The 14530-nt window shown below is 51.8% G+C and overlaps 1 protein-coding gene across 1 annotated transcript in view; it reads right to left on the bottom strand.

Moving 5' to 3' along the window:
* NOL4L (nucleolar protein 4 like) overlaps positions 1 to 14530 on the bottom strand; it is a 127445-nt gene that overhangs the window by 55302 nt on the left and 57613 nt on the right. The window contains exon 4 of the mRNA XM_058562945.1: positions 8110 to 8219. Within this exon, the coding sequence (XP_058418928.1) occupies positions 8110 to 8219 (110 nt within the window). The remainder of the gene's footprint in view (positions 1 to 8109; positions 8220 to 14530) is intronic.

Here is a 14530-nt window from a genome sequence, read left to right as displayed (position 1 = left end):
TTTTTTTGCCTTGAACATTTACTTGTTTGACATTAATACACTGCCCTCTCTGTTTTGTTTTCATTTTCCTTTTTGTGTCATTAAAAAAAAAATACATCTTTCATAAATACCAAATGGATTTTGACATTAAAAAAACCCATCTGAACCTTTGACTTTTTGTAGTGGAATTTAACCCATTTACATTTACTGTGATTTACTAGTGTTTGGTCTTGTTCTTGTTAACTTACTTATATTTTCTATTTATTATATCTCTTTTTCGTTGTTTCTTCTTTTATTCCTCCATTTAATTACTCTTCCTGGACTGACCAAGTTTTCTTTGTTTCTTTTATATTCTCTAGTGCTTTAGAAGTTCTACATTCTATTTCTATTCCACGAAGACTACCCTTTAATTTTAAAGAAATGCATCAGAAACTCTGCTTTTGGGCCGGCCCCATGGCTTAGCGGTTGAGTGCGTGCGCTCCGCTACTGGCGGCCCGGGTTCGGATCCCGGGCGCGCATGGATGCACCGCTTCTCTGGCCATGCTGAGGCCGCGTCCCACATACAGCAACTAGAAGGATGTGCAGCTATGACATACAACAATCTACTGGGGCTTTGGGGGGAAATAAATAAATAAATAAAATCTTTAAAAAAAAAAAAAAAAAGAAACTCTGCTTCCTTAAGAGACCATCAAAGATAACGCAGACTGAGTCCCAGCAGGGGACATGATAAAGTTTCCATTCTGCCATTTCTCTCCTGAGCTCACACCTTGCCTGGGCTGCAGGGCAGCCTGAGGAAGGGAAGGAGGAGATCATCATTGATGTCAAGCTCTGAAATCTGGGTATCAGAGTCAGCACTCAGGGGTTCTCCACGGGTATGAGATGTGTGAGTCAGGCACTGTTTGAGTGACAGGCTCTCATGTAACCCATTAACCGTGCTTCTTCTTTGGGTCTGCCATTTTCTCGAGGTCCTTCTGAGCAGGAGGGAGGTTGAGAGTGTTTGCAAGAAAAGAAAGCCACAAGGAGGGGTAAGGACTCCGAGAGAAAAGGAATAGAGCCCTGCTTTAATCCTCCCTGTCCCACAACCTGGTCCCAAAGATAACGATAAAAAAGTGAATGTGATTAGCCAAGAAGTGGAAACAACCCAAATGTCCATCACCGGATGAATGGATAAACAAAACGTGGTCTATCCATACAATGGAATATTGTTCAGCCATAAAAAGGAATGAAGCTCTGACACAAGTTACCACATGAATGAACCTTGGAAACATTATGCTAAGTAAAATAAGTCAGACACAAAAGGATAAATACTACATGATTCCGCTTATATGAGGTACCTAGATAGTCAAATTCATACAGACAGAAAGTAAAACAGTGGTTACCAGGGGCTGGGGGAGGGGGTAATGAGGAGTTATTGCCTAATGGTTACAGAGTTTCTGTTTGGGGTGACAAGAAAATTTTGGAAATAGGTAGTGGTGATGGTTGCATAAGATTGTGAATGTACTTAATGCCACTGAATTGTACACTTAAAATGATTAAAATGGTGAATTTTATGTTATGTATATTTTACCACAATTGAAAACAAAGGTTGGTGGAGAGGTGCTATTTTAGCTACGGTGGTCAGGGCGGGCCTCCTTGAGGAGGTGACGTTAGAGCAGAGATCTGAATGAAGGGAATTAGCAAGCGTTGAGGACGTCTGCGGGGAAGAGCATTCCAGGCAGAGGGAACTGTGAAGGCAAAGGCCGTGAGGCTGGAGTGTGCCTGGTGTGTTCCAAGAACTGCAAGGAGGCTGGGGTGCCTTAAAAATGGTTAAAATGCCAAATTTTATGTTACATATATTTTATCACAATTAAACAAAAAATGAATGTGGAGACATTTTCGGAGTGGGCTTGTTTCCTTCTCTACTCAGGGAAATGGGAGCCTGAGAAAGTTCTACCCTCAGATGGGGCTCGTTTCCTGCCCAAATCCTTGCCTGGCTCCCAGTGCTGACCCAGGAGAGGGCCACTCATGGCCTCACTTCTAGGAAAGGCCGTGCTCTGTCCTCTCCTCCTCCTTCCTCCTCCTCCTCTCCCCTTCTCCCCAAACCGGCTCTGGCCTTCCCCAGCCCAGGTCCTCCTGAGCTGTTACCTCTCAGCTTCCCTCACCCAGGCCCTCTTTACTCGCCCAGATCTCATTTCTAAATAAACAAGTGTCTGCTGAACCACCTAGCAGGCTTCTGGCCCCTTCTTGTTTCTGTTTCCTGTCCTGGGTTCCAGTCCTGTGGCTGCTGTCTTGTCCCCTCTACTAAGAAGAGCCCCTTGAGAACAACTACACTGTCCTGTTCATCTTTATGGCCCTGGTCTCCTGTACGAGGTCATTCGCTGTGTCTATTAAACAAAGTTGCATAATAACATTACTGTCAACAGCAGTAGAGATCACAGAGATTCCCTCCATGCTTCTCATGTGTCTGGTACTGTGCTGACACGGAGCTTGCTTGGTGTCATTTAACTCTTGGAGTAACTCTATGAGGTAGGTGTATTATTATTACTCTCAAGTAACTGATGAGGAAAAAGAAGCACAGAGAAGTGAAGTGATTTGCCCAAAGTCACACAGCTTGTAGGCGGCAGAAGTGGCACTGTCAGCTGACTCGAGGATCTTTGGCGTAGGTGGGTGGGCTAGAATCCACCTGAGAACAGTGCTGCTCCACACTGGCCCACTGAAAGGAGCAGGAGGGCCAATACTCTGCAGACTCCAGCCTGCTACCGACCCTGCAGGCCCCATGTGTGTCAGGGGGAGGGGGAGTCCTGCCCCTCTTTCCTCACCCTCCAGGACCCAGCAAAAACTCTGGGCCAGGAGAGAGCAGCAGGAGAGGAAGGCAGAGGTTAATGGAGGCAAGTAAGAGCCTCCATCACTCGGGCCTAAACAATGGGACAGCGCACCACTTCACAGCTGCTGGGAGAACCATTAAAACCATTAGTGAGACATTAGCTCTGCATCCAGAAATGGAGAGAGGGGAGGCGAAGGGAGGTGCTGACAGCCCTCCTGCTCTGGACAGAATAAGGAGTGGGGGGTGTGGGAACAAAAAGGAGCTGAGCCAGGGGTTGCCTTGGGAAAGTCGTTGAACTCCCGGGGTCTCAGCCTCCACTTCTATAAAATGCAAGTACGTGTCGGGGAAGAACACAGACCATTTGCCTCCTCCTTCCGGATCTGATTTCTACAACAGGGGTCTTGGTTCAAACACTGCGATCTCAGGAAAGACCAGGGCAACGTCACTCGTAACGTGGATCTCAAATTACATATGTACGCCTGCAGATAACTGAGCATTCGCAAGATAGGGGCAAGCTCCCCCAAGCCCAGCCACTCTGCCTGCTCAGCCAGCATCCCGGCCAAGGACATTTTCCCTCCACCAACCCCGTGGGCGGCACACCCGCTCCAGATCCTACTGAGCACATGCTCATCCAGCACGTGTGGAGAGAAGCAGGGCTTGGGGCCCTGCAGGTGCACAAGTTCGGGATGAAAGAGATGTGAGTTTCAATTCATGTCAGAGGCTGTGTGACCTTGGGCAAAGGCTGACCCTTTCTGAGCTGCAGCTGTGGAACCTGTAAAATGAGGGTAATAACGTGACCCTGCCGAATGGTGAGGGTGAGAGGCAGAGCGGGTCAAGTGCTCGCCACAGAACAGGTGCCCAGTGCATAGCCCCCCTGCCTGAAACAGTGCCCACCCCGCTCGCTGCCTTGTCCCTCCTCTGAGCTCTTCCTGCAGACTCCGGAGTGTCGATTTTGGTTTTCCCTGTGTCTCTCACTGAACTGGGAGAGCCAGCAGGGCCGACACTTGCCCTGTTCACCACTATCTCCTTGGGACCAGGTTCAGGTGCTCGATGGATGGATGGATGGATGCGGGCAAAGGAGTGAGTGAATGACAGGAAAATTATATAACCCGCTTACTGGTAGGTGAAAACATCAAGGCCCAGAGGGCAGAAAGACTCCAAATCATACGGAAAACCAGCATCAGAAAAACAAAGCAGGGCCAGCCCGGTGGCGTAGCCGTTAAGTGCGTGCGCTCCGCTGCTGGTGGCCCGGGTTCGGATCCTGGGCGCTCACCGACATACTGCTTCTCCGGCCATGCTGAGGCCGCATCCCACATACAGCAACTAGAAGGAGGTGCAACTATGACATACAACTATCTACTGGGGCTTTGGGGGAAAAAATAAATAAATAAAATGGTTTAAAAAAAAAAAAGAAAGAAAAGAAAAACAAAGCAAAGCAGGTTGTAAAGTGGTACCTACAGGATAATCCCTTTTCCATTCAACAGTCTGGAAGGGTGGACACCACAACACACACAGTGATCTGAGTGCTGGGCCGATGGCGACTTTTACCACATGCTTTTGCTTTTTGGCTATTGAAGCTGTGTGTTACCTGTGCAATTAAAAAATAAATATGACAGAAAACTGAGTGAGACAGACGACAAAGTGGCTGTGTGAAGAAGAGACCCCAGCCCTCTTCGGGGCGCAGCTTGCTCACAGCCCTGACAGGGGATTTGAAAGATCAGCAGCTGGGGATGGTGCTTGCTGGCCGCCTCTCGCCCCACGGGCGCGGCCTGCACCCTTCCCTGGGAACTCGTCTTATCAGAGAATGCCACGGAGCATTCTCCGAGACGGTCCACATCTCATGACATCTTTCTACCCTGCCCCCTATGAGAAAATGTATTCATCAGTACAACTAAATATGATTTCAGTTTTATATCTTTATGAGTGTTTTCCTGAGTAAGGGGGGAGAAAATGATTTTACCAGGCTACACTCTCCTATTTTCAGCTCATTGTGGCTGCTGTGATGACAGCTCCTGGGGTCTGTGTCTTAGGATGGAGGTCCTGGGAGAATGGAGTCTGACTCCCAAGTGGCTTGCATGTTGAGGACACCATAAATATTTGCTGCATTGAATTGGACCGCAAAAAGGATCTTTTTTCTTTGTGTGAATATTGTTCTTGGATTTTCACATTACCTAATATCCTCCACGGAGAAGGACCCGTTTCCTGGCAAGGTAATCTGGCACTACTGGATACGTAACGCGATTCTGCCCAGTTCACAGGTAAACGCCACCACCTGTTCGTCGTCTGCTCAAAGCAAAGTGAAGGGAAATGTTCCACTGGCCTTACTCTCTCTCCTGGATCTCTAATGCTGGGAAAAAATGAATTATTGGGATTTTTCTCACCCACAGTTTTTAGATGTGGAGCTTTGTTCGGCATTAATAAAACATCATTCATCCCTGCTCTAGAATTGGGTTATTTTCCACATAGCCTGCGTGAGCGATTTGCAAACACTACGGGTGTCCTCTGTCGGCATCTCAGGGTCAGGGGGATGAGGAGAGGAATGGAACCACTTTCAGAGCCTTGTCTTGGGACTCGGGATTTGACAGCAGCGGAGCCATTCCCACAGCCGTGTTTGGATGGGGGGCCATTTACCCGTTCCTTGGAACAGGTAACAGGGCTCCGACTCTGCTGTACAGGAAAGAAGCTACTAATTCAACTGTATTATTTTTAGTTCCAACTCAAGCTGAAGAATCAAAGACTTCTGTGTCCTTGGCCCCTCCTTCCTCCTGCAGATACATCATCTGGTGAGCAATGGCATTTCTTGTTTTGCGGTGTGCCTGGCTACAGAACAGGGATAATAGTGCTGCCTGGGAGGCTGAGGCCTTGAGAGCGCCTTGCTTTGCGTGGGGTGCTGGAGACTGACAGGAGGAAGGCCGTGGGCAGGAGGTGGGTGCCGCTTCTCCTGTGGGTGTGTGCAAGGAGGGTGTGCACCTTTGATCCCCTGCAGCACGCGGGAGAAAGTCGGCTACCTTCAGAGGCCCATCTGGGAAACTATGAATGAAGGTGAGGAAGACAACGTCAGCTCCACTGTAAGCAGAGGCCACCCCAATCTCAGCCTCGGCCTCAGCCCCAGCTAGACTCTCGGAGCACCCTGGGGACAAACGCCTTCCTACAGGCCTCCCTTCCTTTGGGAGTAGTCCGAACCTTACCAGGGCAATTTTTCTATCTCATTTCATAAAGTTCAGTTCATTTACAGACACCCATCAAGTGCTTATGTGCCCAACACTGTGCTTTCCCCCTTTGTCTTTGGCAATAGAACTCCTCACACTCTCTGCACAAGCCACACCAGCCTCTCAAATTCTTGCAGGCCCTGTCCTCCCTCGAGCCACAGGGCCTTTGCACAAGCTGTTCCCGCAGGCTGGAGCTCTCTTCCTTTCAGATCTTGATCTAGGTTCAAGCATCCCTTTCTGAGGCAAACCTTCCCTGACCCCTGCCTTGGTCCTCCCCCCACCCCTATGCCCGTCTAAGTCCTCACAGCACCATGAGTCCTCCTGCATTGTACCTGTCACAGCTGCACCATGATGGCTAATCAATCTCTCCCTCAATTGTTTATCATGACTTGCTATGGGCTGGGCATTTGTGTTTGATCTTTTCATTAAGTGTCTGTCTCCCCCTAGATCATAAGAAGAACTAGGAATGGTGCTGTCTCTGCTCATCCCTAGTGCCTGGCTCCTGGAGTAGGGCTGCATAAAGATGTGTTGAATGATTGAATTCTTACTAACACACCTAACCAATGGTCTTAATCCCCACAGACAGTAAGAATTTGTATAACCAGACAAAATACAACAAGATCCATTAATGAGGGATCACAACGTGGGCTACACCAATCACCACTGGTTCTGGCGGTGATCTGGATCTAGCACCATTTTGCAGGAAAGAAAGAGCAGTGGGGCTGTTCTCCGGCTGTTGGAGAGGCTCTGTGCTCCATTCTCCATGGCGACGGATGAGAACGTGATAAGAACGTGTGAGAACCAGGTGCCTCTGACAGTATGGATGTTTATAGGAAAGGAAAGGCCACCAGTTAACTCCCGAGTGGCAGTCAGAGGAGATCTCTGACATTCCTGCACAAAAACAACTTTGCTGTTGTATGCCAGAAACCCCAACACCATTGTCCCCGCTGACATTATTCTCAGGGATGTGACCGTCACAGAGCAGACAATCTCAGGTGAGAAGATGCGGGAGACACAGAGACGCAAGCAGCTCTGCCAGCCAGAGCAAAGCTTGCTTCGTTCAACCTCCAGGGGCTGGGCATGGCGGGGGATGGGAGGGCATGCCACCCCTCCTCCTCGGGGTAGTGGACACTTTGATATGTCCAAGCCAACCAGCTCAAGTCCTCACACTGGGTGCCACAGCCCCAGATGCCACCCGAACACGTCCTGCTACATCCCCTCAGAGCTGGCTGCGGAGCCACTGCACCCCTCGCATACGCACGCTCAGGTTGTGAGGAGACTGGCAGTAGACAGCCTGCTCCCAGGGCTGGAAGCCAGACTTTCAAAGTGGGAGAAAGAACCCATTCCCCTAGTCAGTCCTCAAAGATATGGCAGGTTCACATGTCACAGTAGATGAGAAAACTTGGAGCCAGAGGTGAGACATTATCACCCTGCTTTCAGGCTGTGGCGGAGCGAGGGTGGGCACCCACCTCGTCCTTCTTTGAAAGACAGTGACAGTCAGGCTGCTTGCTCTGCAAAGGGCTAGAAGGTGGGCTGTGTGGGGAGGCAGGCAAGAGCGGTTTTCGTTCCATAGCCCGTTTCCAAGGTGCCTGACAGCCCTTGGCAATCCACAGCTGGGGGGTCTTAGACAGCCAGGGGCCCCCGGGGCCTTATCTCACCTAGGCCACCCTCCAAGGCCCATCCTCCTGGCCCATCTGGGCCCCAAGAGTGACAGAGACCACAGGCAACTGGCCAGCCCCCTCACCTCCCTGGGGAAAGGAGACGAGTGACAGAGTAGACAAAGGGCAGAGCAGAGAGAGAACAACCCAAGAGCCAAGGTCTGCAGCTCCTCCCCACCCCCTCCCTTCCCCTGTCCCTGGGGACAGTTGTGCTAAGCACAAGCTTCCTGGGTTTCACTGAAGACCCGTCGTCGGGGCTGTCTGCTCAGACCCTCTAACTAGGAACACATTCTTTCCCTCCCCTCCCAGCCTGGACTGCGCGGCCCAGATAACCAGATAAGGGCCTCTTTGGTTTCCCGTGTGTTTACACAGGCTGTGGCCCCACGTCTTGGAAAGGATCAGCTACATCCAGGCAAGTCGGGGCGCCTCCAGGCGGGGTGAGGGGAGACGGATGCCTTACCTGCTCCTGGGAGTTCATCACCCGTAGCTTCATCTGCTTCAGGTACGTGGAGGTAAGGGGCATGTTGTAGTCGATGATCCCGGAGACCAGAGGAGAGGGAGGCTCGTTTTCTGGCAGAAAGAACGAAAGGAAGCCCCCTTCAGTCTGTGCGGCGGGCCACCAGCAGGGCACCACCCCCGTCACCCACTCGGAGAACTCAACACAGAGCCCGAGGAGGAGGAAGGAACCGGCCAGAGGTCACGAACTGTCACCCGACACATCTGGCCCGTAGATGTGGAGTGTGTGGAGCTGAGAATATTTTTCAATGAAGTGCCAGTGTTGAATAAGAGAGCTCACATTTTTAAAATCAGGGATATTTGGCTTCTTTGAAAAATGGAAGGTCTGGCCACACAAGGCCCACATTCCCACATGGTAAACCCCCACTGCCGCTGAGCAGCACAGCCACTCCTTTCAGACAGGGTGGGAGCTCTCCGTTTTGCCGTGGTCCCCACACTTCCTATCGTATTGGACACTTTCACTCGATTATGATCCGTGCCAGGCCCTCGAAGGCATTTACATCTGCAGCCCTGTTCTAAGCCAGCTTTCTTCCTGGTGCACACAAGCTACCAGCACCCCACCCATCTCCCGCCCCCACAGCATCCCCTAAAAGCACAGCCAGGTACCATCTGGCTCACAGGTCTGCGCCAGGCTTCCAGGACCCCCCCAATTCTGGTTCCTCCTAATCACATGGAGAGGAGCATTGTTCCTCCCATTTATTGCTTTGTTGTGCTGAAGATCAAAGTAACGCATGTTCTTTTTGTAGAGCATTTGCAAAGTGTGGAAAGATGTAAAGAAAATTTTTAAAAAACCATAATTGCACCAAGCAGCTTGGCATATGCTTCTGTTTATTCTTTCCCTGTGATTTCTCTTCTTTACACACTTGATATCATAAAGCACACAGAGAATTATAGTCGGCTTTAAAAAAAAATTTTTTTGCCTAACATTTTGTCATAGGCATTTCCCCCACCATCAAAAATCTTGTTTTGCTTTGCAAATATAATTCGTATAGCTGTGTTCTACTTTATCATATTTTATTTGAGTCATTCCCTTAGGATTGGCTACTTAGCTTGTTTCCTATTGGGGGCTATTCTAAACAACACTGCAGGGAACATCTTTGTGCATGAATATTGGTCCATATTTCTGATTATTTGTGGATCAAAGGGTTGGAATAGTCGATAACTCTTGAAATCTCCAGCCAGGCTGCCTTCTGCAAAGACTGCTGTAGCAGATAATGCCCAGCCATTGTGTCCTGCAGCATAGGCACCACTGTGGGTGCCCTGAAGGAGAGACAGAAATGGCACAGGAATAAGTCAAGGAAGATGAGGAGCACCATTAAAAGAGAGCCCATGGGGCCGGCCCCATGGCATAATGGTTGAGTTCGGTGTGCTCTGCTTTGGTGGCCCAGGGTTTGCGGTTTCAGGTCCCAGGCGTGGACCTACACCACTCATCAGTCATGCTGTGGCAGCGACCCACACACAAAACAGAGGAAGATTGGCACAGATGTTAGCTCAGGGCAAATCTTCCTCGGCAAAAAAATAAAAGAGAGAGCCCATCACCCCTCTCCCTGGGTCTGGCTTCCCCTTCAGATGTCTCCTGCTATGACCAAGCTCAAAACACTGGAGCCACCTGCTGGGACCCATCACACTCAGCAGGGCCTCATTTAGCCATTCAGTCACTTGACCCTGCTGCACCCTCTGCCCGGGAAGGAGTCTCTGGTTTCCTCCTCCTCCTGCCTCCAAGGGTTCGGGGCCTTTGACCCAAAGTTCCCCATGGTGCCTAGCTCTGTTCCTGGGCTGGGATTTGAGTGGTGTGAGGAGGAGAGGTGGGAGTGACTTCCAGACCTGCCGAAGCCCACCCTCCAGCATCAACACCGTGCCGAGAGACAGGCTGACGGGGAGGCAGGTGACAGGGCCAAGGTGGAGGAATGCAGAGGAGATCCGGGGGGATTTGCTAAACCCGCCGCTCCAGAGTGGAGCCCAGGCCAGAAAGGCCCCTGCCACCTTGAAAACACTACACTGAGTGAGAGAAGCCAGACCCAAAGGAAAAACACTGCATGAGTCCACGCAGAGGGAGCATCTGGAGGAGGCACAATGGCAGAGACAGAAAGTAGAAGAGAGGTTACCAGGGACTGTAGGGCGGTGGGAATGGGAAGTTATTGCTTCATGAGTACAGTTTCTGTTTGGGGTGATGAAAAAGTGTTAGAAATAGATAGCGGTGATGGTTACTCAATGGTGTGAATATAACTAATGCCACTGAGTCGGACACTTAAAAACTATTAAAATGGCAAGTTTTACGTTATAAATGTTTTACCACAGTAAACCAGAAAGGTCCCTGCCAACGAGGCGGGGAGACTACCCAAAAGGACAAGAGAGTCCCCGCTTGGCGAGGACCGGAACAGCCCTGCAGAGAAGGCGCCCACGCAGAGCCGGCCCGGGGACCAGGGTGCTGCTTCGAGGTGGTGTGCTTGCGTGACTGCACAGCTTGAATAACATTTCTTATCATATTTCATAAAAATGCAGACCTTTGTTTTGCTTTTTAAAGCTATGTCGTCACATGCAGAATTTTCGTGCTCTTTGAGGAAGATTTTTGTTTTTCGAGGAAGAAGTAAATGTCACTAATAGAATATTTCAGAAACTGGCTTGAAATGGACCAAATCTTTTTTTTTAAGAGAATTCCGCTTGTTTCAGTGGCACCAAGGCACATTGGCCCCTTTGGCACAGACGCCCGGTGCTGTGGGAAAACTAAAATGTGTTCTGTGTCCTTGCGTCCTCTTCTCCTTGCCACCTCACCATCAACCCTGACTTGACCTCCTTAAGCCCAGGGGCGTGTGGGGACCTGGCCCCCCAACATCGGTGAGGTTGGACCCAGACACGTGAGGCAGATATTCCAGTGACGACATTGAGATGGTGTCATTCCTAAGAGCCATGGTTCCTGTTTTCAGATCACGGGTCTTCACAGGGAGAATTCTGCCGCTTCCGTTTCATTTCCTCAAAGACGGGCTGTCTGATGAGAACTTGTTAGACAACACGGTGTGTGAGAATGGCCCCCTCATGCCAAGGGTCTCCAGGCAGAGCCACAAATGAAGACTTTGGGTGTCATGGTGACTCTCAGTGCTTGGTCATCCACAGAGGCTGGGTGCTGTGTCCTTTTACTGATGGTCACCCACATCCTGCCTGAAATGCTCTGCCTGCTCACGAGAAGGTATCTTTTTTTGTGTGTGTGTGAGGAAGATCAGCCCTGAGCTAACATCCATGCTAATCCTCCTCTTTTTGCTGAGGAAGACCGGCTCTGAGCTAACATCTATTGCCAATCCTCCTCCTTTTTTTTCCTTCCCAAAGCCCCAGTAGATAGTTGTATGTCATAGTTGCACATCCTTCTTAGTTGCTGTATGTGGGATGCGGCCTCAGCATGGCCGGAGAAGCGGTGTGTCGGTGCGCGCCCGGGATCCGAAACTGGGCCGCCAGTAGCGGAGCGCGCGCACTTAACCGCTAAGCCACGGGGCCGGCCCTGAGAAGGTATCTTTAATAAAGCCAGGTATAGCTTGGTTTAGAAAAAAACAACCATGGCTGGGATGGTGCGCTTGGGAGGCGGGAGAAGGGGTCTTCCTTGGCCTGTCCCCTCCCCAGCATGTCCACAGATCAGAAACCACTTCTGGTGCCCACAGCTGAGCCAGGAGGGCTCAAGAAGAGGAGGCAGGATGCCCTGGTCTGGGACATCCTGAGCACTCACACAAATCTACCAGAGACCACGTGCAGTGAAATGTTTGAGTCTGTGGCTGCAGAAGTGAGGGTTCTGCTAGGGAGGCAGGACCTTGGCGGGTGGGGGACATGCCAGGTGAGGGAATGTGCCAGGGAGCTGGCTGTGGGAGGTCAGAGCACAGCCACACCACAGCGAAGAGGAAGGCAGGCAGGGTTTTCGGCAGTGGGGAGCCCCACGGCTCAGGAGGTGATAAGTCCCCACACAGAGAGGATCAGCTTAGCAGGAAAGAGATAAGGAGCAGGGGCCAGGGAGAGCTTCACGGAGTCAGGCACTCACAGACGACAAACAGCAGGATGGGGGATGAGCTAAGGTGGACTCATGAACGAGGAGGAAGTGGCTTCCTTGGGCTCTGCTCAGATAGGCCAGCCCCCTGCTGGGGTCAACACATGCAGTGGCCACACTGTAGCCACTACAAATAACCTGATGCCATTGGTGCGTTAGGAGCTGGCAAGGGTCACAGAGCCAAGATAATCCAGCAGGTTGCTGGTGAGCAAGGCAGAGGAACCACCCAAAGAAGTGTTTCAACACGTCTTTGCCAAGGAAAACTGAAACTAGCCAAGTGCTAGACTAGTTTTATAGGCCTTGAAAATAATCAGTGACGTGGAGGCTGTATCCAGGCCAAGCTGAGCGCTGACCTCCACAGCTGGGCTCCAGTGGCATTCAGCAGTCAAGACAGACTTCAACTGAGGGAGCGGCCCTCATTCCTCCAGGGCGAACACAACGGGGCAATTCTCATGAGCTCCCACCTGCAGAATGGAAGAACCTCTCGGTGCAGAGACACCCACAACTTCTGGGTCCAGTGGCAGGAGCTCTCCCAGGCAGGGCGGGGTGCTGCAGGACAGGTGCATGATGAAGGCCTGGCACAGAGGAGCCACGAGGCCAGCCAGCCTGTCGTGGGGTTCAGATTTAGAAATAGAGACCCCAGGCCTGAGGCCAGCTCAAAATGTGATGAAAAAAACCTCTTTCTCAGAGAAGTGAATCAATAGATCAGTCAGTCTTCAAGGAGCACTGGTGTGTGTGCATTTGGGGTGGGGAAAGTGGGAGAAGCTGTAGCTACAATCCCTGCGCTCAGCAGGGTGGGACTGACGGCAAGTCCATTAGAGCTCAGAGGAAGAAGAGTTCAGAGGGCTCTGGAGCAGCTCAGGACAGCTTCATGGAGAGAGGATCTGAACAGGACTTATGTTCTCTCAACTGACAGCTACTGAGCACTCGCCAGGAGCTCCACGCAGACCCTCCTACCTGATGCTCCCAAGAACTCCATGAGGTGGGTGCTCGTATTAATACCCCCATCTTACAGACGAGGCAACAGTGCGTGGAGAGGCTATGCCGCCTCCCATGTCACCCCGCAAGTGAGTATGAGAGCGAGGACAGGCCAGCAGGCAGGCCCGCCCAGGAAAGACTCTGCAAGGGCAAAGGAATGGGCTGGAATGGGGGGGGGGGCTGGAATGGGGTCACGTGGGGGAAGGACAGGACAGGAGATCTGGAGGGGCCAGGCATGGAGGGGTTGGAAACCACACAGAGGAGTCTGGGCCTGCTTGCAAAGGAGCCACCACCTGAGTAGACGACTCAGGAAGGGACACCTTGTAGGTACGTTGCGTTACCCACCACTAACTCCTAGTTTGCAGCCGTGCAAACAATATTTTGTCACATTGAAGAAAACAGAAAAGTGCCCTCTCCTCTGGAGCCGGGGCTGGTCTGAGGACACACCTGCTTCTCGTTCTCTGTCCCCCCTCTGCCTGGACTCGCTCAGGGGCTGGTGGCAGAGGAGCGTGGAGCCAGGAGGCCCTGGAATTTCCCATCCTCAAACTTCCTGATCCTCCGCAGCCTCCTTTGTTTGTGCTCCTGGCGCTGGGGGGAGGGCACGGGTCTGTCCCGGCCCCCACACTCTGCCGGGGACAACCGCTGAGCAGGGCAGGCTGCTCTGCTTCCTTTCTTTCTTTCTAACACGAGGCCAGGAAGCAAGGCGTTCTCCCAGCAGCCCCTTGAGAAGTCTCCATCCTGTTCCCTGTCCCCCTCCCGCCCCACCCTCCTGGGACAGGAACCCCGGGCCTGCCTGCTGCTGGAGCCCAGGCTGGCTCCGATTTCCCCAGAGGGCCAGCAGCAGCGGGAGAGGGAGGAGGGAGGGCTGGACGGCAGGGGTGCCTGCAAAAGAGCGAGCAAGCGAACTGACCACACCCAGAGAGGCCAGCATGGCGGCCGGAGACAGCAGCTCCAGGCCCTCAGCTGGGGCAGGAGAAAGGAGGACCTACCAGATGGCGACGGTGGCCCAGGCCGCTAATGCCTCTGGCCATTAAGCAGACAGGAGAGCCTTTCAGACTCTGAGGCTCTCCACTGGCAGCTTCCAGAAACCAAGCCCTTCTCTTTTGCCCAGTGTCCAGGTTGTGGACCAGGGTGCTGGCCTGCGTGGGGTGACTGACCATGTGTCTCCCCATGGGGCCACCTGGACATTAGTGGTCTAGTGTCTGGGCGCCATGGTGCAACACCATGGCGGGGAGGACAGGCTGATGTCCCCTAGGCAGCCACTGCACCAGGTGCACCACAGATTGGGCTTGTTTAATTCAACTGCATCCTCATGACAACCCTGAGAGGGAGGTGTCACTCCCATTTTGCTGATGAGAAAATA

Source organism: Diceros bicornis, chromosome 19 (assembly GCF_020826845.1).
Source record: "Diceros bicornis minor isolate mBicDic1 chromosome 19, mDicBic1.mat.cur, whole genome shotgun sequence".
NCBI lineage: Eukaryota > Metazoa > Chordata > Mammalia > Perissodactyla > Rhinocerotidae > Diceros > Diceros bicornis.
The sequence above is the reverse complement of the archived record's forward strand: the minus strand, read 5'-3'. Positions and strand labels throughout refer to the sequence as shown.